Source organism: Ambystoma mexicanum, chromosome 9, assembly GCF_040938575.1.
Source record: "Ambystoma mexicanum isolate Mex_15411 chromosome 9, UKY_AmexF1_1, whole genome shotgun sequence".
Classification (NCBI taxonomy): Eukaryota; Metazoa; Chordata; class Amphibia; order Caudata; family Ambystomatidae; genus Ambystoma; species Ambystoma mexicanum.
In genome coordinates, this window is record NC_090931.1 from 1,294,507,462 (window position 1) to 1,294,530,758 (window position 23,297).

Consider the following 23,297-nt stretch of genomic DNA (forward strand, 5'->3'; position numbering starts at 1 on the left):
ATGTTGGGGACGGAATGCTGATTCCTGGGGAGGGCCCGCTATTTGGTGGTGGAGCATGCAGGTTTCGCCAAGGGTAAAAGGGAACAGGCTGGGAGGGTGGTTCCGGTGAAGGCCTCCCTCTGGGGGGAGATATTCATTATAAACATGTATGCCACCCCTACGGGCGGTGACTTTGATGCTGGTCCATTCACTGTTAGAAAAACATGGGGGGGGGGGAGCTGATGCTGGTGGGAGGTGACTTCAATAACACGACCCAGCCATCACTGGATAGAGCGCCCTGTAGGGGACGGCAAACACATCCCCCCCAACAAAACTAAAAACCTTTATTGATGCAACAGGAATGAGCGATATTTGGAGGGACCTGCACCCATGGGAAAAGGGCTTTGCTTTCTATCCCAACACTTGCGCGTCCGTCTGAGGGATAAACTACATTCTACTTCCGGGCACGATGGCAGGGAGGGCAAGCGCGGCCAAATATCTACTGAGGGGCATCTCTGGTCACCCTAAGGAGGTTGGAGAATACACAGAGGGGTGGGAGGTGGAGGTTGAATGCGTACTACCTAAAGCACGAGAAGATAGCGGGCGCTCTTCTCAAGGAATTGGCGGTCAGTAGACAGTCGCTCCACACTGTGGGAAGCCTATAAAACTGTCCTGTGGGGGAGGGCGATGCATGTAATTAGGCAACACCTAAAGGCCTGGAGGGAAAGATTGGATGAGTTGGAACGCAAGGTGGTGACATCCGAGGCCAGGTTTCTCTAAGACAATACGGATGAAAGCAGGAGGGCTTGGGCTAGGGCACTGCACCAATATGGTATGGAGGCTCGGGATGAGGCCAGGACAGCTCAGAGGGACAAACGGGTGCGGCTCTTTGACGTAGGAGACAAATGCGGGGGCTCCTGGTGTGGCTGGAGAAAAGGGAGGAAGAGACCAGGTGGGTGACGGAAATTAGACGTGTGGATGGGGAGATACAAAACGAGAGCGAGGACATAGCCGAGGAGTCAGTCGATTACTATAGGGAACTGTACAGAGCACAGGCTGTCGGGAACCCGGCAGCTATAGAACCGTACATGCAGGGGACATGGGTTACCGCAGGTAAGCTGAGAGCAGTGGGCTAGGTTAGAGATGGACCCGACCTTGGTGGCCATTACACAACTTCAATACGGAAAAGCTCTGGGGCCAAATGGGTTCCTGGCAGAGTTCTGGAAACTGATGGGGCAGGGGCCGGCAGAGGAAATGAGGACAATGTTTATGGAGTGCTATGAGAGAGGCACACTCCTGGAGGATCTCAGGCAAGCAACTATAGTGGTGATACACAAGAAGGGGAAACCACCCGAACAATGTAGCTGGTATCGCTGATCTCTCTGATCAACAGGGAGACCAAAATCATGGTGAAAGTCCTGGCTAATAAACACATCCCAGTCATTAGAGTGCTAGTACATCCGTATAAGTGTGGGTTTGTGCCAGGGAGGGCACCAGGATGAATATTCAGAAACTGCACAAAGCAATGAGCAATGAGCATGGCCTGCTTGTTGGAGGGTCCTTGCGTGCTAATAGCAATAGACTCAGAGAAGGCCTTTCGACTCGGTAGGCTGGGATTACCTCTGGGTGACTATGTGAAGGTTTGGATTTGGCCCCGGATTTTTGCAATGGGTACAACTATTATACACTGATCTGGTAGCGCAAGTCAGAGTGAACGGGTGAACCTCGGGAGCCTTCCCACTACATAGGGGAACTAGGCATGGATGCTCACTCTTGCCACTCTAGTTTCTATTAGCAATTGAGCCTCTGCTGAAGGGCTTCACCTGGCTGGATGGTGGGGAGGACCGCATATCGCTATACGCGGATGATGTCCTCATCTCTGAGGGTCATAGAGGTGTTCAGGGAGTTTGGGGAAGTAAGCAGTCTCTGATAATCTGGGAGAAATTGGTGCTTATGCCAAAAAAAGATGTGGAGGAGGCGATCCCAGAGAGGTGTCTCCTCATGATAGCGAGGGGCTCCATTAAATACTTAGGCATCAGAGTTGGGACGGAGACGTCAGAGTTCCTTCGGAACAACTTGAACCCCGTCCTGGACAGACTAAAAGGGGGCACCAAGCACTTGACGAACCTCCCGATCTCAATGGTGGGCAGGGAATATCTATTTAAAATGATGGTGTCACTGCGGCTCCACTATATTTTACAAAACACTGCTGTGAGGGTCAGAGCAGGGACGTTTCAAACCATAGAGAGACTGCAACAGGAGATTATATGGGGGAACAAAACCAAGAGAGTAGTGTTAAGACCATTGACCAGGTCAGTGTGGGATGGTGGTTTGGGGGTGCCGAAAGTAAAGGCATTACTACTGTTGGTAGTGAATGAGGCGCTGTTCGGCAGAGGGAGCTACCTCACACTGCATTGGACCTGAGAAGGATGGGAGCACGGCAGACATAGCAAAGGCTATACGGGCGTCGGCCCCCTCAGGGATGGCACAACCAGGGATTTGTACATTGGATTCTCGCAGAGCGGCTCTTGGAGAGATGGGCTAGGGGGCGTCGTGACCCAGGAGGCCCCCATTTGTGAGAATGCAGACATGCCGGAAGTGAGTAAACTGGGCAGGCAGAAAAGGTGGCAGGACAAAGAGTTAATAAAAATGGGAGACATCCTGGTACAGAACCGACGGACCCCTTTTTGACATCGAAAAGTTCAGCCTTCAGCATAGGGACGGAAAAACCTGTGCTAGGCTGCGATATGCAATGTCCCAAGAGCAACGAGACACATGGGACATTCCTGAAAGGTCTCTGAACAAAGCCACTCTTATGAAAGGGGAAATTCTAGGGTAAGGCAATCACGCAGTTGTATCAAATGCTTAACGGTTTCCCATCCAAGTCCCTACAGAAGCTGAGAGAGAAATGGGAACCAAACCTACGGGCATTGGAAGAGGAGGACTAGGTGGAGGCGCTATGCTTACTGAGAGAGGCCAGCATAATTAGGAGACTGCGCATGATACAAGATACTACACAAGATGTATTATAGTGAGGACCGCCTCCATCGGATGGGCAGGGCGCCAGACCCCCAGTGCCCGAAGTGTGGAGAGGGGACAGGCTTGTTTTTCAATGTGTTGTGGGAGTGACCGAGTTGCAATCCTTTTTGGGGCCAGGTCAGACATCCAGGGCTAATAGCATTCTGATTCCGGCCTGCCCTAAATTGAATCTTCTGCATATATGGGGGGCACCTGGAATTCAACAACAGAGAAAAGGAACTCATCAGAACTGACATGATGACAGGAAAGAACGGAGGGTGTACAGGGAATGGGAGTGTCCCCAGAAGTTTGCGAAAATATGAACCAAATGGATAGTTTTGGGATAGGCAAGGGGCTGGAGGGTTTGGGAAGGGGGAGGGGCCCACGAATCGGAGACAACGGGGCAATTCGGGATACTGGGCAGGGCAAGTTTAGGAAGGGAACTCATGGGCGATAGCGGTGGAGGGTACCAGGTAGGGGGAGGAGGGATTTCTGAAGAGGGATGCACAGGACGACTTTTCACGTTTGTTGTTCGTGTTTATGGTTATGATGTAACTGCAATGAAATCTTGTATTTTGTTCAATCAGTATAAAAGTGACAAGATAAATGAGGATGAAATAAGAGCCGAAAGAAGAATAGTGTAATGGGAAAACAGGTGACCGAGCACAGAACCTCGAGGGACTCTGTAAAGGAGATGAGATGAAGGAGTGTGACAAACCCAAGAAACTGGGTAAGAGGCTGGGCAAGTACGGTCGGAAAGAGGAGCGAAAGAAACGTTTTCACTGGCACTTAGCACTTTTTGGACCCCGAACAATTTGTATTTGTATTTGTTTATTTGTAACGCGCACCATCAGGCCCAGGGGCATCAGGGCGCCAAACTTGAAATTATTTATATACATAGTTACATACAAGTATTTACAGCAGTATTTGAAGTAAAGCCGATATAGGGCAGACATGTAAAACGAGCAAGGATCATTGCATTGTGATCAGAACATAACAAGGAGAATAGACAAGGTCTTAGTCTAAACAAAGTTCGGCTAGTAGAATAAGCCATAAAATTAACAAGGAGTTAGAGTCAGAGGCAAGTGACTCGATCTGTGGTGCATGGAGAAATAGCGGACTGTCTCAGTTCTGAACAAGGAGCCATGATTTCGTTTTCAACTTGAAGGTGTTAAATGAGTCCTCGGATCTGACGGTAGGAGGGAGAGTGTTCCAAAGCTTGGATGCTAGGACAGGGAAGCTCATGCCCCCAGCTTTTTGAAGTTTGAGCATTAGCCGCATTATAAACACTTTAGCTCCCATGGTAGGGAGCATAGGGGAGCACTTAAACCAGTTGCACCGTGCATGAGCATGGGGGCGGGGGGTACACAGCATCACAATAAGGAACATCATACCACATGCCAGTGTACTGGTTGTTGATAAACAAGACTGAGACCCAGCACCCATGTGGTTTTAAATATTATATGTATTGTATTTATGTATTCTATCAGTAAGTTTGTTCAATTGTAATAAATGATATTTCAATAAGCACTTTTCTTACATTCTAATTATTGAATAAACGACTTGACATGTACTACTCTTGTTCTTCACTTTTGGTAGAGCTCAGATGAATACTGGACTGGCCACTGGTGACCCTAGTTGGCATCCGTAGAATAAATATTGCACCAGTATTGACAGCAAAGAAGTTCAATCTAGTATGTATTAGAAATTCATCTAAACGCCTTCAGGCATACACTATTTGAGTGTGGTTGCCACAGATATTCCTGCAGGTGTGTGTGACTACAGGGATTCCCTGGGTAGGTCATTGAGATTGCACAGGGAACAAGCTGCCTCCTCGCCAGTTGTAGTGCTGCGAAGAACAAGCAATAGACAGCACACGCGTGGTGTGGCTACTTCCCCTCTTCTATTAATTTAGTCACGAGGGTAACGCCTAAGTATGCACCCCTTGTTGCTGATACACAATAATGCGTCACGTAGTGCACGCGACTACTACACCACTACACCGCACCCGGTTGTGTGAAGTATTCGAGTGCTGCCTCCGTTGTTTTTTTTGGTCCTCCCACTACCCAATGAAATGATGACATGAGTAGGGATGACGTGGGGGACTAATGATGCCCTGTGCTGAGCTGTTCTACTGGGACGCTGGCTTGAAACGTGGCAGGAGAACGGGTGGAGCGAATATTCGCCCGACCAGGATCTGCACGGGATACAATTCCTGGTATACGCAACTAGAATCACTTGAATGAACTGCGCCCACAGAGAATTCAATTTAAAAGCTACACGAGTGAGGAAAATGATTTGGCAAATAATGAATAACCTGGCGAGACTCCCGGGAACAATTAAATGATTGATGGATAACCAGGCCAAAATGAATAAATGTACCTGGCACATTCAACTTTTGACAAAATACCTCTGCGTACACATCCCGCTGGCGACCAAATGTCTCAGCAACTGATGGTGAGACTCTGGTTGAATAAAAATAGTTGCACCGTGAAATCGATGTCGTGTGTACAAGGAGTGAACATGTATGTATTGTTTCTTGCACAGGACATGCCCAAGTCTATCCCAAACACAATACTGTAACTAGAACAAAGGGAGGCGCGAGGCCTTTTGAAAGAGTGTGGAATGAAATGCAGCACAAGGCAAATCAAATATAATCGCATGCATGTGTATGCTTACAGTATGCACGCACAATAACCTTCCAGCCATACTGTCCCCCTTTCTTCAGTGTAAGCGGGCAGGTGCCTAGACGCGGCACACAGGTGCGATGCCAGAGCAATGAAGGAGGGCCGGGGCGGAGGAAAGCCAACAGTCTGCTCTGGAGAATGAGCAGCGTGCTTCCGACACGCCCCAAAGCAGCGTTTGAAGTGTATGAAAAGAAGTAGTGGAACTATGTTTCCCTGCTGGCCTGTCCCGCTCCACACAAACCACCCCCTTCGCTCTTCCCACATGCAATCCAAACCCCACAAACACACCTGCTGTTTAAGGGATTGTTCATTGCCGTGCACTGAAGTGCAAGTTTCAACTTCTTCCTACACTTTTATTTTAAAACGAAACCATTCCGGAATGACCACTGCCCCAAATGGTCACAAGCAGTTCAGGGCTAGCTGAACCTTTCCTATAATTACAAGGTACGGCCAGGGACTATGAGTAGGTAGGTCAGACTTGCTAGTAATATTTATGAATCAGATGAAGTCCTTTCTTGTTCTTCATCTTCCTCACCTGCTATTTCTTCCCCTTCCTCTTTTTGTAGAGGGCTGTGTGGAGTAAGCTATCCATTCATTTGTGGGTGTTCAGTGGAGTCGAATAATGGTCCAATATAAATGTGGTGCAGAGAGTGGGTGCTGGAGGTCAATTACACCAGAACATGTGGGTTGGGTAATGGTAACACCTGTTATTTCAAGCGTTAAGATATTCAAAACATATCCTCCTGGGACTTCTAAGAAAAAGTCAGTTCTTATTTTTGAAACAGAAATCATGTTGACCTTTTTCCTTTTACTAGGTTACCCAGACTCAGACGGAGCCATGGTGGAAGATACCGCTGTTCGTGTGGGAACCAGTGCTGTTTGGTACTTGGGATGGTGTCTTCACTTCCTGCATGATCAACATTTTTGGTGTAGTTCTATTTCTGAGGACTGGGTGGCTAGTGGTGAGTGAAGTCCTATTTAAGGTTGCCGTATCTCCAACTCCTATGTACACAAAAGGATTCAGGGCGGGATTGCGATATAAAGTCTGTAGAACAACACTTTGCATGATGTGGCCTCCTGCTGTTCGGCGTTCACATTTCTCTTGAAGAAAGTATATAGGGAGTTTTCGTCTTTTAGAACAGTGGTGGGCAACCTGTGGCCTGCCAGATGCTTTGGCCTACAACTCTAGTCATCCCTACCCAATATAGACAATAAGGGATCATGGGAGTTGCAGGGCAAAACATCTGAAGGGCCACCTGTTTCCCACCACTGTTACAGAGTGTGGTTAGGACCTGTTAAGAAGTATTTTGCCAAGCGTGTATTGATGCATTTAGACTTACTTAAAGTACTGTTTTATTTATTTATTTATTGTGCATTTGTAAGGCACAAAAATTATAATAATCGTATACATCAAGTAAATTGTGTTTCAAAGCGCTCACAGGGCAACCGGGAGGGAACATGGGAATGAAAGTCATATATAACAATGAAAGAGAGAGGCTATCCTACTAGGCCTTGTGCGCATTCAGAGTGTGCAAGTGCAGAGGGAGAGAGAGGTATGAGGGGGGATAAGTGCTAGGAGTAACAAGGAGGGAAGTGCTAGGGAGTAAGTTGCAGTCTGTTAAGTGACTGCCAGAGATCACTTGGTGAGAGTGTTCAAATGCCAATAAATAAGTGCAGGCCAGTGGGCACCTAAGACAAGTGCTGGGAGTGGGCGGAGGCTGAAGGCGATTGAGAGTGGGAGGCCAGGACCCAGGTGGGCTCATAAGGGCCCTGGTCACCAATCTCAGTGACTGTGGGGTCCAGCAAAGAAGGGAGGGGGGAAGGAGGAGGTGAAAAGGAAAGCCTTGAGAAGCTTCCAGAATTTGAGGAGATCCGGCACAAGACGAAGAGGGAGGGGGAGGCTGTTCATAGGAGGGAGCCAGTGGAGGAAAGAAATTGTCAACCAGCTCGCTGTTTAGCGAATCGCTTGACATGCAGAGAGTTGGTGCCGGAGGAATGTAAACATCTGGAGGGAGTGTATTTAGTGAGACCCAATTGTAGATATCATGGTTCCTGGCCCCATACAGCCTTATGGATGATGCAGAAGAATTAGAATTTGATCCTTGCAGCAAATGGGAGCCAGTGGAGAGTTTTTAGGACTGAAGAGATGCAGTCCCTGGGCTTGAGGGCAAGGAAAAGTCTTGCATTAGCTGGAGGGTACGTATAGAGGAAGAGCGTAGATTAAGGAAGAGGCTGTTGCAGTCATCAAGCCTAGAGAGTACCAGAGCTCTAGAGACATTGAGCTTCTGCAGAAAAGTGAGGCAAGGTCCTGGATGTGAGGGAGGATGGAGAGCGAGGAGTTGAAGATGACTCCAAGGTTTTTGGCTTCAGATGAAGGAGAAGTGGGAGAACACATATAAAGTGGTCAGAGTGAGGGGAAGAAAGAGGGAGCAGGATTCACAATAGGAAGGATTTCAGTCCTGTTGGCATTGTGGCAGAGATCATTGGAGGCACACCAGGACTGGATGGCAAATAGTAAGTGAAGTCGCTGTCTTGATATTTTGTGGCTTTTTCTTGTTTGTTTAGCGCCCTTAAGCCCTGGGGTCAGTAGCTGCGCTATATGGTAGGAAGGTGGGTGAAGAGGAGAGAGGAAAGAGAAGCAAGGGTTTTCTGGATGTCCTACGTTTTTGCAATGAAGTGTGTGGCCAGTGCATTGCAGAGGGCCTTGGAGGGAAGAGGTGAGATGCAGACTGCAGAAGGGTTGGCTAGTTCCTGGCAGATTTTGAAGAGTTCAGCCGTGTTGTTGGCTGCACCAGTGACACAAGCCAGGATGTGGGCCCTTTTCCTGGAGCGAATGGATAATCAGCATTCACTGTTTAGGAAGGAGACTCCCTTACAACCTGATAGCAGCTTCATTAAAGTGTGCTTGCTAGTGATGGAAGGCCATGGTAAACATAAACTTCTCAAAAGCGGCCTGAAGACTTTGGTATTGTTTCAGGAAAAATAGTAAGAGTTTGCTTAGCATAGGAGCCCAAAGCTAAGGAACTGTAAAGAGCATGCATGACCTCAAAAGCTGCAACATTGTTTTGCTATTGTGGTGAATCGCGTTGATGCAATCCCCACAGGAGACTTACCCCAGACTGCCTGGCGGTGGTAGCGGTGCTCTCCACTGGCGCGGGACGGTGGTAGCCTTGGCACAGCTCACGACACGTGGAGGAACGGGGCATCACCCCTCAGCATGCTTATGCTGGAGCACTGAGAGCCGGGATGGTGGCGTGCTCCGCTCTGCGGGATTTAAATCGATGAGAGATGACAACAGAGAGACACTGCAGGACCTCAGAGGAAAGGCCCTATCCTTTTCCATTGACAGTGGAACACCAGAGAGCCTATGGGAGAACCAGATTTCAAATCCCCATAGAGGAACCTGGGGAAATGTAAGGGGCACTTAAATTGATAAAATAAAACATGAGCCGCAACGATCGGACAAATATTTCAGACGAGCCCAGGACAAAAAAATAATAAATAAAAGAAAATAAAGAAAGTAAAACAATTGAACTAAAAGAAGTTCAACTGGCCAATACATTGGAGGTCCAGAGTGGAATTCTGTAAAGGGGGCTTTCCACGATTCAGCAGCCAACAGGATGAGTATATGGCTATAAAAGCAGAGCCAGCTCATTCTGAACTTGTCGCAGGAAGGGACAGGTTCCCTGCACTTCTCTCCAGACACTGGTGAAAGGAAGAGGAGCTGTATCCTGAAGGAGTTGCTGCCTGGGCCAAAAAACCTAGACTACCTTTGGGCACTGCCTGCCTGGAAACTGCTGGCAGAAACTGACATAGGGGGGAAGACGGAAAGTACCCCTGCAGCCCCACCAAAGCCTAAAAGGTGGAAGAGCTGGTCTGCCCTACAAGCCTGAGAGAAGAGTCTTAGGAAACTGACTGACCTATGGGTGAATACAGAGTGTATCCCTGCAGTCACCACCTAAGCACGAAAGGTGGAAGGGCTGACCTGCTTGAGGGGCCTGAGAAGAGGCTGAGGAAATTGATTGACCTAGGGGCAAGGAGAGTACCCCTGCAGCACGACCTAAGCCAAGAAAGGTGGAAGAGCTGACCGGCCTAAGAAGCTTAGGAAGAGGCTAAGGCAAGACCTGGCTGAGATACTAGAAGAGAGACCATGACAGAAACAGGACTCCGGAAGAGAAGAGGGGCAAATAAAGTCCCTCGAAGAAGGCAGCCACAGACCCCAGTTTGAGTTTTCACATAAGCGGCCCTGTTGGCTGTCTACTCAATGAAACCCTAAGAGAAGACCTCCTTGAATTGATGGACCTTGTTATTTTAGGGAAGGACTTTAAGTTCAATATTTTTCCCTCAACACTTTTCCACCTAAGGGAAGGACGAAGTACAATTTCTTCATTGCACCATTTTGATTTGACTATTCTGAATACTCACTTGTTTTGGAACATTTGATTCAGGAAACAAGAGTGAGGATTAGTTGTTTCCAGGCAAGTTTACCTTAGGGGTATTAGTACTTTGGGCATCTTCTTCATAGATGAAGTGCCTTTTAAATTTGTATTATTTTTTCAGAGATTGGCTTTTAAGTCACTAATATTTGAACGCCGTTTTATTTTTTAAACCCCGTTTTGACTACACTTGCTTAATAAAGTATTTTGTTTAAGAATGATCCACAGTCTTCTGTTCACCATGTGGTCACAGTATATAATCCCCATCAAGAAAATATAACCACTACAGTAACAGGAAAATCAAGCATGGTTCCTTCTCCATCTTCCCCACCTCTCTGGGGTCCTTTCAATGATGATTTCTGTTGTCCCAGCACGGGCAGGCATTGGACTAGTGTGGAATACACTAATCTTGGAAGATTTTCCAGACGGTCTTTCCAGGGCTTGTGTTTGTCGAACCCACCTTTTGGTGGGCAGGTGGGCTGGGTAGAGGGGAATATATTAACTTTTTAAACAATATTTTTCGTCTCTCTTTTTAATTAAACTGTTCAGTCAACTGGTCTATTAGTGTGTTGTAATGGAAAGAAATGTTCTGTTGTAGTTCATCTTAGTATATCGTATTATCCTGAATCCGTTCCATCATTTCTGGCTGCTATGGCAAACTGAAAGTCCCATCTTGCGTTTCCTGTGTGAGAACCTGTATTTGTTGGCAAACATTTATTTTATTGATGTTACAGAGAATACACACAGAAGACCATATTGAATATTTAACCTCGACAATAGAGCGAAACATCTTACCTTTGCAGATCTGTAAATATGCAAACCACCCATTTTTCAGAGGTAAAAATGAGAGTCCACCTTCAAAGAAATACAAATCCCGCTCATCAGGAACCCAAATCAGCGGAGAACACCTAGGATTGCTGTGATAACAGGGGACCCCAAAATAGTTGTATGCACCCAACAAAAACACCCACAGTCAAAGTGAATTAAGCGAGCCCATCTTGACAACCACCCACCTAACGCCTGCTGTAAGGGTGCAGAAGTATGATTCTAACACAGTGGTGCATTCTTGTTGGCAAAGACCTTTATTGTAAAAGAAAAGGAAAAAACTATCCTACCCTATTTCTATGAGGGGCTGTCCTACCTCAACAAAAACACTAAGGACTATGTCAGGATGTCTTGTAAAATAATGTGCCCACCGTCCTGTGTCCAAACCTATTTCCGTCCCTTAAACTAAGCTAACTAAGGAAAAACTGGGCATCTTCTTGATCCAGAAGGAGGCATCTCTCGTTCCGTGTATAGACCTTTAAATTTCAGTTTGTGGTGTGAAAACACAAGTGAATCTTTAAACACAGTATCGAGTATCAATTCCCAAACGTAGTGTTAAATCTGGTTCACAATTCTGCCAGACCTAACTCTGTTTCTTCACCCTTGTGTGGGTCCCTGACCCTTGTGATTTGCTTTTGTGTTCCTTGCCCACTTCATATGGGTCCAAGACTCTGGTGTGTTGCTTTCGCCGGTTCCCTACCCTCCTTCACTTAATGTCCAACTGAAAAGACATGGTGTATTCTCCTGCCAGGTACCGTTCCACATAGGATATTGTATCCTGTTTGTTTCCATCTCTCTCTATTCTTGATTTCCTCAGGATTCTAGACCCTCCTTTCTTGGCTTTGCCTTTGTATCTCTTTCAGGTTCCCAACCCATTTACTTTGGCTCTGCCTCTATGGTTCACTTGGGTCCCAGACCCCTTTGCATTGGCTTTCAAGTACAATTGGTTTACTCTCTTGCCAAGTGTCTATTGATGTGACATATGTCTGTTTCCTTAGATTTCTGTTAGGGTCCTTGACCCGTGTATTATCAGCTTTATTTCGTATCGGGTGCCAGATCCTCCTTAGGCTCCCCTCCTTCAGTCCCCAGCTGCACTCATGGAACTAGGCAGCACCCATACCTTGTTTTTGGGTTCCTGCTGTGTGGCATCCTGCTCTGGCTTCTCCGACTCTCTGGGCGAACTTCCGATCCTTCTCACTCTGCTGCTGCTGTGGTCCGCTTCCCTGCTTCAGCAAGTTGGGCTGCACGGCATCCCTCCAGGAGGCGTCCCAAGTCGTCTTCATACTTGGAATCTCTGCACTTTCTCATGGCCTGCCGGTTCTTGGCAGCACCCTTGGAGACAGCAGCTTCTCTCCACCATCGTCCCGGTCTTCAGCTTCTTCCCAAGTCTCTGTCTGTGGTATTCAAATTTCGCTCTCAGTTCCTCGGAGGTCAGGCTTGACCAATGGCACAGTCCTTCTAATTTGTACTTTGGGAGACCAATGAGCAGTCTCCAGCAACTAGACTGCGTATGCTGGTTTCCATTGGTATTCTTCATTGCTCCAGCCTTCCTCCTTATCACAGTACTGAACTGATGATCACCACAGAGTTCAGTGGCACTCTTCTTCATCTCCCTATTCTCCTGGGACTTGGGTTCCTCAACTCTACATTGAAAGATATAGGTGTGGGGGACAACAGGGTACTGAGTGCGGTGAAAAGGAGGAGGGGTAAGAAATGAGGGAGCAGATAATAGCGTTCTCCCAAGGTGATCGTCACTAGTCCCATGGACGGCTTCCCTCCCCATGAGATCCACCTGCTGAGTACCACCTCCAGGGGGACTATAGGGTAGCGGCCTCACCTGCCTGGCCTCATCGGAAGGTCATGTCTGGTAACACTATAGGCACGTTACAAATAGCATATCATATCATGGAAGCAGTGACTGGGATTCGCCACACTGCAAAACTATTCAGGTGGAAAGAACTGAATCTTGTTTTGCATAGTCCATACAGTCTTTGCAACCCAGCAGTTGAATTGGTGTCAAGAAAGCTCCATGGAAGTTTGTTTGTCAATGTTTCTGCAAACACTTTGGCTGCTTCATGATCAACAAAACATATCGTCTACTGGTGAACTATTCTGAGTTTGACTTGGTGCCAGACTGAAGCTGATCTCCCAAGGAAGACTTTTCTTGAGCTCCAGAATCCTCCTTGGTTTGGGTTCAAGTCCAGGAAGAGGAGATGACTGTTAACCGTTCCGAGACAGGTCTTTATTTGCAGTCACCCTACAAAGAAGCTAATCACTATAATTTAGTATAAAAATGGAGAATATCACTTTCCTACACCTCCAAGATAGGTGTCCTAAACTCTTCTGAAGGGCTGATGAAACACCCTCATAATGTCAAACAAGCCTGCTCCATGGCTCTTTATAAAGTAGTTCAAGAAGGTCTGCATTCCTTCTCCCAGACTGGAAACTTCTTGAACCTGACAACCCCCTCTGCCTGACTGTGAGTGAATGGGGAAAGATGAGAATGGGGTCCTTGCATCATCTGCTATGTGATGTAGGGCCTTGGGTGGAATAGGAAGGATCCCCTGGTCAACCCCCAACACTTGCGTCACTGGGCAATGGCATGCCACGTGTACTACATTAAAACATTTGACCATTTAAGAGAAACAAAAGGTCTGCTCATAAGTGGTAGCACGGATGTGTACTTCGGGGGGCTTTTTATGAAGGCCCACGTTATGAAAATATTCTTTGTTCTGAGGCTGTGAAATGTGATTTTCCCTGAGAGTCTGGACAGCGGGTAAGAGTTACCAAACAAGTCCAGCTCACAATAAAAGTTACTGCCAGGGTGTTGAGGACCATCACAGAGCTTCATTACAACACAAAAGGAATCCAACATATTGTACTGGCTTTTTGAAGCTGTGGTCTAGAGGGCGCACAAACCCACTGCTTCTCAGTTAGACACTTGTCGTACCAAGTATATTTAAAAACGACCATTTGGCAACAGTAAAGCAATAGCACACAGCTAAAAACCCTCATGAGGAGCCTGGCCCATGGGCAAAGTTGAGGGGCGTATATAGGTGGATCACAGCAGTGCAGAGGTGTGGGAGTTTGGAAAAAGTGAAGGAGTGAGTTTGACAGCAATTGAACAAAGGAGAGGCTGCAGGAGCAAAGGAGGTTTGGAGGTAGCAGGAGGATTACAAGAGGAGGGAGTAAGAACATAATCTGGAGTAACACCTGAGAAGGAGATGATGGTGAAGAGCAAAGTAGCAGGACGAGGAAGTAAGACCGGAGGAGGAGGTGGTGGTGAATGTGCATCCCAAGTCGAGGAGGAATGAACACGATCGGAGAAGGACGTAGCGGTGATGGGAGGAACCAAAGATGAGTATAAAGGCACAACACCTGAGGAGATGATGATGATGGTGAGTGGAAGAGCAGGAGGAAGGAATAAGACCTAAGGAGGAGGTAATTGCGATTGGAGTAGCCAAAGAGGTGGAGGAAGGAAGAAGACCTGACAAGAGGTGGTGGTGAAAAGAGGAGCAGAGGATCGGAGGGGGTGGGGGTTGAGTAAGACTTTAGGAGGTGGCAACAGAAAAGGCAAATAATTAGCAGGAAGCCTGGAAAAAGCCTAGAAAGGGACACTTCCGTCTCAAGTCTACAAGTGTTTAGTGAGCAGTGGGAGGGGTTAACAAGGGATCTGGTACAGCTCATAGTGCAGCCAACTCGCTGCACCCATTTCCCTGCATTTCTTGTGGCGCTTTCATATGGGGCAATCCCCCATGCCCTCCCTTCCAGTCTCCCCCCTTCTTCCTCGACCCTCGAATATAAAAATAAATTCCATAACCCAACCCCGGCCATAAAAAAAGACATGGAAGAAATGCCTCAAATGCGGTCTGAAAAAATGTGGGGAAATGGCCACTGCGAGTTGGGCTGGTACCAATTCAAGTTTATGGTGAATCATCAAAAAGCAACAAACCTTTTTGACATTGTTGGATTCCACAAAACCCAAAGACTGTGAGTGATTCTGGGGAAATACCAGAGAGACTGTGAAAAGTTTCTTTAAAAAACAAATATTTATTAAGATGAAGGGCACCGTCTTGGCTCCTCTGGGATGCTGGGGAATGGATGCCAAGTGCCTCAGTTTCCATACAGACCTGGCACCCACTGTCAGCTCCTGTTCCACATGTTCCGCCAGCTATGACTCACCCGGGTTGGATTCATCACCTATGAGGAGACTCATGCGTGCAGGCGAATTTGTAAAGAATCTGCCGTGTTGTGAGATTACCAATTTTCATTGTCGTACAGCTTCGCCACACCAACCATTTTTTTAAAATGTCTTTCTGATTGATTTACCCAACCTTTTCTCTGTTGTACCGTTCGTTGAGGCCTCACAAGAGATGTAAATACAATATGTGCCCCCAGCCCTATCAATAGGTGGTGCACTGGACACTTTACTCCTTTGAACACGCAAATACCCCCATCAAAAAAAGAATACAAATTAAAAGTAATCCCATCAAAAATTACTAAACTATGAGCACATAGGAGCCTGCCCAATGTTTTCAACTCTGGCCACTCCACTGATATGTTCGCGTCAGTGGTATCAGCAGAGCTGCCACTGGAAGGGGCTCTACATTTACAGCCTGATCTGAAGAAATTCTTAAAGGTAGAATAATAGATCTTTTAATTGGCATGAATTACTAGGTAAAAAAATGTTTTACAAACAATATTTTGTTTTAAAATTCAAATATGTGTATTTGTCTGAATAAGAAAACACCATTTACAATGAGAATAACATTTTTCACTCTCAAAAAGGTATAAAAAAATAGGGAGTAATGACCCGCACTTCGAAATCCAAGATCCCAAGATGTCGTCACTACTTTATATGGCAGAGCCCCTGTTCATGAGGCCAGGAGTTGAGGTCACTGCCCAGTGGTTTCTCTGGGGGTGGTGCTCGGTGGGAGGGCTTCATGGGGAAGGGGAACCCCTTTGAGAGTGGTGACCAGCTTGGGAAAGCTCAATATCGCTTTCCCACCTTCCCTCAAAACCTATCCTTCCCCACATTACCTGACATTCGCATGTATTGCCGTATTAGATCCCAGGTAATAACTACTGGGACTAGGAAGAGGCCACAAGTACTGATTTTTACCGCCACCAATGACTGCACCTACTCTAGCCTTTGCAAGGACCCGATTGGACCACTGTCATTTAAATGCAGAAGGGGAACTGCAGGATGGTGTTTTCGTTCTTGGGCTGGCGCGGACCACAAGAGGCTTCAGGTATGCGTAGGCCGGCCAGAGGGAGAAGAACATTGCATCCTGGAGCAAAGGAAAGCTGCTTGCCGGTAACCAGAGGTACGAGAGTGCAGGGAGACAGATTCCAAATAGCAGGAGTAGCACGCACAGGGCAGATGAGGACACCAGAAAGCCCAAGAAGCCACAGAAGCCCCTGGAATACCTGCAAGCAACCAGAGTGGGACGGCCAAGACCCTACAGGTAGCAGGTTGCTGATTCCAAGGTTCACGAAACCCAGATCGGGAAGGAGGCTAGAGGCAAGTCGTATGATCTACCTAAGAGACAGAATAATTACACAAAGGGGGTCTGCGACCCACGCTGGGGAAATAACCCCCACCCAATAACAAAGAGTAAAAAGAACTGAGGGAACACACAAGTAAAGGGTGTCGGGGACCCATGCTGAGGAGATAACCCCCAATCAATAACAAAGAGGAATACAAAGATCAGGGATGGACGAGGAATTCACAGACCATGGGAGGAGAGTGAAACAAGGCTGTGGCTTGAACAAAGAGAGATGGGAAGCTAATCAAGCGAAGGGGGTCTGGGAGCCATACAGGGGACAAATACCGCAAACCAAAACACCACAAAGCTTGCACATTCAAGGAACACTTAGAGACCCTGGCAGGAGAGTAAGCCAAGGCTGTGGATGTGTGAATGAGGAGGTCATAATTCAACCTACTTGGCAGGAGAGTAGACCAATAAGAGGGCACTGAGAAAAGGAGTCAAGCACTTGAATCTTGTGGAACTTTCACTTGTTTCTATATGCTGGGAAGACTCTGGGGAAAGGGAATCAACCACATAAGTCATGTGGAACTTCATTTTCCTACACCTTTTGGAACTTTTATGTTTTATCTACAAGGTTTATTTTGTATTTATTTATTTAATGTATTTATGACTAATGCGCCGAAAACACACGGGCATTGAGGCACAGAACAATTACACAGTGGGGACGAACAGAAATAGATGGGATGAAAAGAATCCTGTGGGTAAGGAAAGGGGATTGATTACTTGAAAAGTAGGGTGTTTAAGGATTTGCTGAAAACCTTTAGTTCAGGTTTTGCTCTCAATGCAATAGGCAATGAATTCCAGGAGTTAGCTGCTTTTACTGGAATAGATCTTCCCAGGCCGTTTGTAGCCCCGTGGTTCTGACAGATGATCTGCTTTTAGCTTTAAGAGCGCATTACTCTGGTTGGATGGTACTGAGGTATTAATGATTTGAGGTAGGCAGGGGCAGATCCAACGACGCAATTGTGGACCACTGTTCCTACTTTAAAGTTAATGCGTTCCTGAATCGTCAGCCAATGCAGGTCTCGTCTATGATTTGAAATAGTTTCCCATCTGGTCATTTTCTCAACATTCCGCACTGCATTGCAAATCGGTGTTCATAAACAGTAACATTCAAACTGTGTTCATAAATATTAACAATCGATTATTATTCCTGGGAGTAATCAGTCAATCAGTGTTCATAAACAGTAGCAATCAATTAGCATGCATAAGAGTAAATTAATCTGTGATCAAATCAGATTAAATCAATTAGAGGACTTTAGCACGTGGGATTTTAGAGAGGAACGGAACAGAGGATAGGAAGTAATGGAGAGAAGAGACAGGGGAAGCATGTTCCAGTGAAGAGGGGCTAGGAGCTGGAATGAGCGAAAACAGGATTGGGCACAAGGGGGACGTGGGACATTGAGTCTGAAAAGATTAGTAGAGCAGAGGGAGCGAGATGGAGAGTAAAGAAAGGAGAGATGCAAGGTTGTCAGGAGCAAGACCATAGAGACATTTGAACACAAGACAGAGAAAGTTGTATTTAAGTTGAGAATAGAAGGGCAACCAGCCAAGAGAGGCTAGGGAAGGAGAAATTGGGTCATGGTAGGAGAGAAGACCGAGTGAGCAAATTGAAGAATTATAGATAGATTTAAGAGGAGCAAGGTGTGAGTGGGGAAGACCAAAGAACAGAACAGAACAGAACAATTGAATAGTCTGGAGAAGACTAGTGAGGAGATGAGTTTTGTAGCGTGGAAAGTGAGAAAAGGGCGGACTAGTGCTGTTGTTTTCAGTAATGTAGGGGCGAATGTTCTTGAGAAGACAAAGATAATCATTACAGTTCTTGCTCAGCTGGTTGACCTATCCACCTGAGTTTAGTGAAGCCTCCAACTGGATACCAAGGGTTTTTACCTTGTTCTGTACCAGGATGATATTAGTTCCAATTTGAAAGCTTGTGAAGTCAGAACTCAGTTTTGCCCAGGCTTGTTTTGACCCAAAGATAAGAAGCTCCATTTTGTTACTGTTAAGGCAGAGCCAATTTGACGACATTTAAGCTTCAAATTGGTTGTAGATGTTAGATAGCACTGAGAAATCTAAAGTGAAATCACTAGTAGTTTCTATGATTAGCTTGGTGTCATCTGCGCAGTTTGTAAAAAATACACCCAGGTCGTCTCAAAGTGAGCACAGAGGCCTAATGTATAAGTTAAACAGAATGGTTGACAGATTTGCCTCGTGAGGGACTCGACACCAGATCGTGTGCGCTGCAGGTCGCCAGTCAAGACATTTACCCTTACACATTATGTTGAGTTTAGTTTGTGAGGGACAGGTTAGGATTTGGACACTATACTGCAAAATTGACTTTGGACATTCTGACACAGACAGTTTCATCAGCTATTTTTATGAGGCAGGGAACCCCTCTTAGAGATATGGCTAGTTAGGTTTTTCTCCAATTTCCCCCATTTTTGGTTATTAATAAAGTCTTTGCCAATGAACATGCTACTCTTGTGTCCGTCTCTTACTGCGAGACCCTCACACTACCTTTTTTGATACTCTAGTGTGCAGCCCCCAGGATGCCCCTACCAGGGCCCCTATAAATACATTTAAACCAAGTCCAGCAGTTGGGCATCGTTTAGACAAGAGAGAGAATGGCATACAAATGTGGCCATGTATTATCATGGCTTCTACCTGCTGAGAGCGAGGTCTGTAGTTTCATGGACCAGCTATGACCAGTTTGAGAATAGTGTTCGGGATCCAGCCTTAAATCCATATTTGAGAGATCCAGGGAAAAAAACAGAAAACGTTTAATATGGAATTCCCCAGTTGATTGGGTGGGCTCCAAAAATTCGAAATAGTTGCATCCCTCTGATTGGGGCATGGCTTTCCCTTCCTAGCCCCATTACCTCAAACTTGAAAGGTTGCAGATCAGTCCCAAAGCATGGAAAAATGTCAACCCATAGAATGGATGTGAGGAAGCCTTGCCCGATCCTGTATGAGGAAGCCCTGCTTGATCCCATAACCTTGCAAGACACTCCATGTTACAAAGCTCTGCTCTAGAATTGGCTGTACCAACACTCCTTGAAGTATATTGTGACCACGCTTGGTGCTTGCTTTCTTTTACTGGCCACGAACAGCAAAGTCTGACCAACTCAATATCCCTACCTTCAGGAAGCCTGTGCACTGCATGGACATGAAGGCATGCTGCCAGCGCTCTGCATGGACACAGACATGAAGAGACGAGTGCTCCGCACACAGACTGCACAAGCAACTGACTGGGCATGATTTGCAGCTGCTTAAGATCCTGGAAATGTGGAGTGTGGGCTAATACTTCATTGAGCTATTTACCATACACATAGAAAGTTACCTTTAAAATGAAATCTGATAGTTCTAGGTAGTTGGATCGCATTGGTCATAAGAAGTGACACAGGGCCAAAGTCATTAAATTAAGCATGTAACAAAATGACGACCACTTGCACCACAACCCATAGATAGTGTTTGCCTTCAAACACAACATTTTCTTTTGTTTCTATCGCAAAAAACTGATCAGTTTTGAGTACGTACATTCTTTACTGGATTGCCAACAAGTGTTTTGACCTAATTGCTAAGGTCTTCTTCAGGGGTTCAATAGCAATAAACACATCCATATTTAAGCACGACAATAGAAAAAATAAATTGTTGTCATTAAACACAAAATGTACATGTTTTTACATATCCAATCAATTCATATCCAAACTCGCCCAAAAAACAAGAGAAATCCATATAAAAGCACAATACGAACCAATTGTGGGAACAAAGATGGGTGGTAAGGAAAGAAAAAGAAATAAGTAAAGTATTTGTTACTATCTTTATGATATTAGCCATTCATTAAACACTCATAAATCACTTAAGGTCTAGTGCTCAACCTTTTAACAACACGTCTCAAAAAACATCCACCTCCACCATTGTAGCTATGCTACCACCACCAACATACTAAATTGCAATCTTCATGTTCAATAGCACACAGTTAATCATGATTTGCTGTCTGCTGCCAAATCTGTTTCCAAAAGGATTATTACTGTAGTTGACAAATGGAACTATATGATTGGTAATCAATTCCACATTAATAATTAAAGTATTTCTAGAATTCGTTGATAATGGTTGATTTTCAACCAAGTCATAAATCAGTTTCTCTTGCTTCACTTGTTTACTTCAAAGAACAATGTGGTTCCTAATTTGCGTGAACCCCTAAAAGTAAACAAATACACTTTCACAATTCTTTTTCACAACGCTAGTGTTTCACCATATCCCATGTGATGTAAAACCACTACACCTTGAACACGAAGGCAAAAAGAATACAATAGTGGTATCTATTGTGGCTGTTATGTTACAAGTTCCAATTGTCAGGGTTCAATCCCAGCTCACAAAGTACCTAAAAACAAACATATTTGATTGCTCATATGCAAAAACCTAAAGAAGAAAGGTCAGAATGCCCTTCACCAGATCACATGTGCTAGTGGGTAAACTCCTTACTTCCTACATGAAGGTGTAGTCAACAATTGCATCAATTGTTACTGTTGAACTAGAAGTTCAATTCTCCCGGGTCATTGCCAGTCAAAAAATCACTAGAAAAATCCCTAGAAAAAAGCCACATGTAAATATAATTATTCTCATTAACTACTAACAAAAAGTATCAGTTTAGTCCCAAACCTTACCTTTTAGAGGGTTTCTTAGGCCCATCAACCTTAATAGGTGAACCGCGGCATTCCGTGTGGCTACATCCACCGCCATTTTGTTTTTCTGCCATATTTATATTCCTTGTGATGTCAGACGCTGAGCAGCTGATGTCATAGCCTATTTGCATATGATAAACCGACCACGCACAGTATTACAGGAAATTGATAAGATACAAACAAATTTTACGTGATTTACTCGCAAAAGCTCTTATTACAATAACTATTGTAATAACTATTGTAACTATCTTCCATTCAATAATCCCAAAACGTTGTCCATTGCAAATCGACATTAAGATGGACTTTTCAGGCATTTCTCATAATATAAAACTCAATCCTTTTAACATAGTACCTCCAGTAAAAGGCAAATTAATATAAAGGACACTCTAGGCCAAACGGTTCATCATACATGAATTTTTAAATGACTAATGATTCTAGTAGTTGGTACTTGAATTAAAAAGGGCAGAATTTGACCTCATAGTTGCACTAGTACCTTGTTGGTGGCCACGTGCTGAAACGGTGTTGGGGTTTCACTAACTGCATTATTGCAAATATTCATTCTTACATTCCATCAACTTCTACTATGCATTCCTGTACATTTGCATTCTCATTACACAAATACCCTCCAATAACAACTGACAAATATAATTTTAAAACATGGCATTGCTTGCCTACTGGGAATTAAAACACATTGAACTACCTTCATTTTGAGTATGACATACATAATAGGGGTTACAATTATGGTTTCACAATATTCAGTATATCACAGTACATAATTTCTCATAGTAACATTTTTCTCATAATCTTTTAATTTCTCTGTATAGATGGTACTACTTCATACAATTGATATACATTTTAGTTTCACAATATACCATAGTACATCATATCTCAAAGCAATGGAGAAATGTTCCAAAACAACACATTCCCTGAACAATTACTACCCTGATGCATATGTATATTATTTCAAACTATTAAATGCATTACAGTCTTCTGATACACTTGTAGTAACTTCTTAATAGAACTGATCATTAGGCTTGCACCTGTGCAGATCTTCTATTCTTCCATTCTCTGAGAAAGACCCCCATCTCATGATCCGTACTTAGACCTTTAAGCAAAGTTCTATATTTACAAATGATCATTGCCTCCATCCTTCTCTGAGTCTTTTCTGCCTCCCCCTCTAGGGTCTCTGGGTATTGCTCTTGATCCAATTAATTGTATTTCTGTCATCCTGGCTCTCCTTTCTTCCCAACTGGTTTCAGGCGGGCCGGAAAAGCTGGCTGTAAAAGATAGCTGTCACTTTTGGAAGGGGTAGGGCCTACATGACGCGTGCGTCCCTCTGCGCGGCAGTTCCACGCCTTACCCCTACGTCACCAACGTTCCACACCCAGTTTCTGTTTTTCCGCCTACTGGGCGGGTCGGAATTTTTTCTGCACTGCGACACCCTTTTTTTTTGCTGTCCATCCCTTTTTCCTTAGTGATTGGTTCTCTTTTTTTATTTTTCAATTCGTGGTGCCTCCCTCTACGCATGCCGTATGCGACAGGTTTCAAGCAGTGCATCTGTTGCTGGAAGTATTTTTCTGAGGCCGATCCCCATCATGCCTGCGTCAGCTGTTTGGATATACATCCCCCCTGGTGAGTACCTGCGTTTTTTGCTGTGGAATTCACCCGAGGTCTCTGCTGACTCGTCTTCTCTCCATGTCACAGCCTGGACCGGTACCGAAGACGACTTGAGACTTTATTCAGAACAGGAGGGAGGCCGACATTGGTAAGAGGAAGGACTGTACCTTCAGGTGAGTACTAGTTTCGGCACTGGCCATCGGTACCCAGGGTAAGACTGCCTCCTCAGTTTCAGAGTCTTGATGGGACCGTTCAGGGGGAAAACCCCGGCCTAGCCATCTGAAAGTACCTCTGGGTTGTGTGAGAAACCTGAAGGTGTCTCCCTAGCTAGTCCCCAGGGATCTGTCATCCAGCTGGCCAGGACACGGCCATCACTATTGGATCCAGTTCCTGGGGATGGAACAGTGTGGAGGATCATCTGGATGGAGGGTCTTCGGGGAGTGGGACACTGATGAGTGAGACGCGGCATCTCCCTTCCTTTTTCCCATCCTCTCACGG

The 23,297-nt window shown here is 45.5% G+C and overlaps 1 protein-coding gene across 2 annotated transcripts in view; it reads left to right on the forward strand.

Annotated features, from left to right (window-relative positions):
* Positions 1-23,297, forward strand: part of SLC12A8 (solute carrier family 12 member 8) — a 652,049-nt gene that overhangs the window by 114,848 nt on the left and 513,904 nt on the right. For both annotated transcript variants that reach the window (XM_069616644.1, XM_069616643.1), the window contains exon 3: positions 6,500-6,646. In XM_069616644.1, the coding sequence (XP_069472745.1) occupies positions 6,500-6,646 (147 nt within the window). The remainder of the gene's footprint in view (positions 1-6,499; positions 6,647-23,297) is intronic.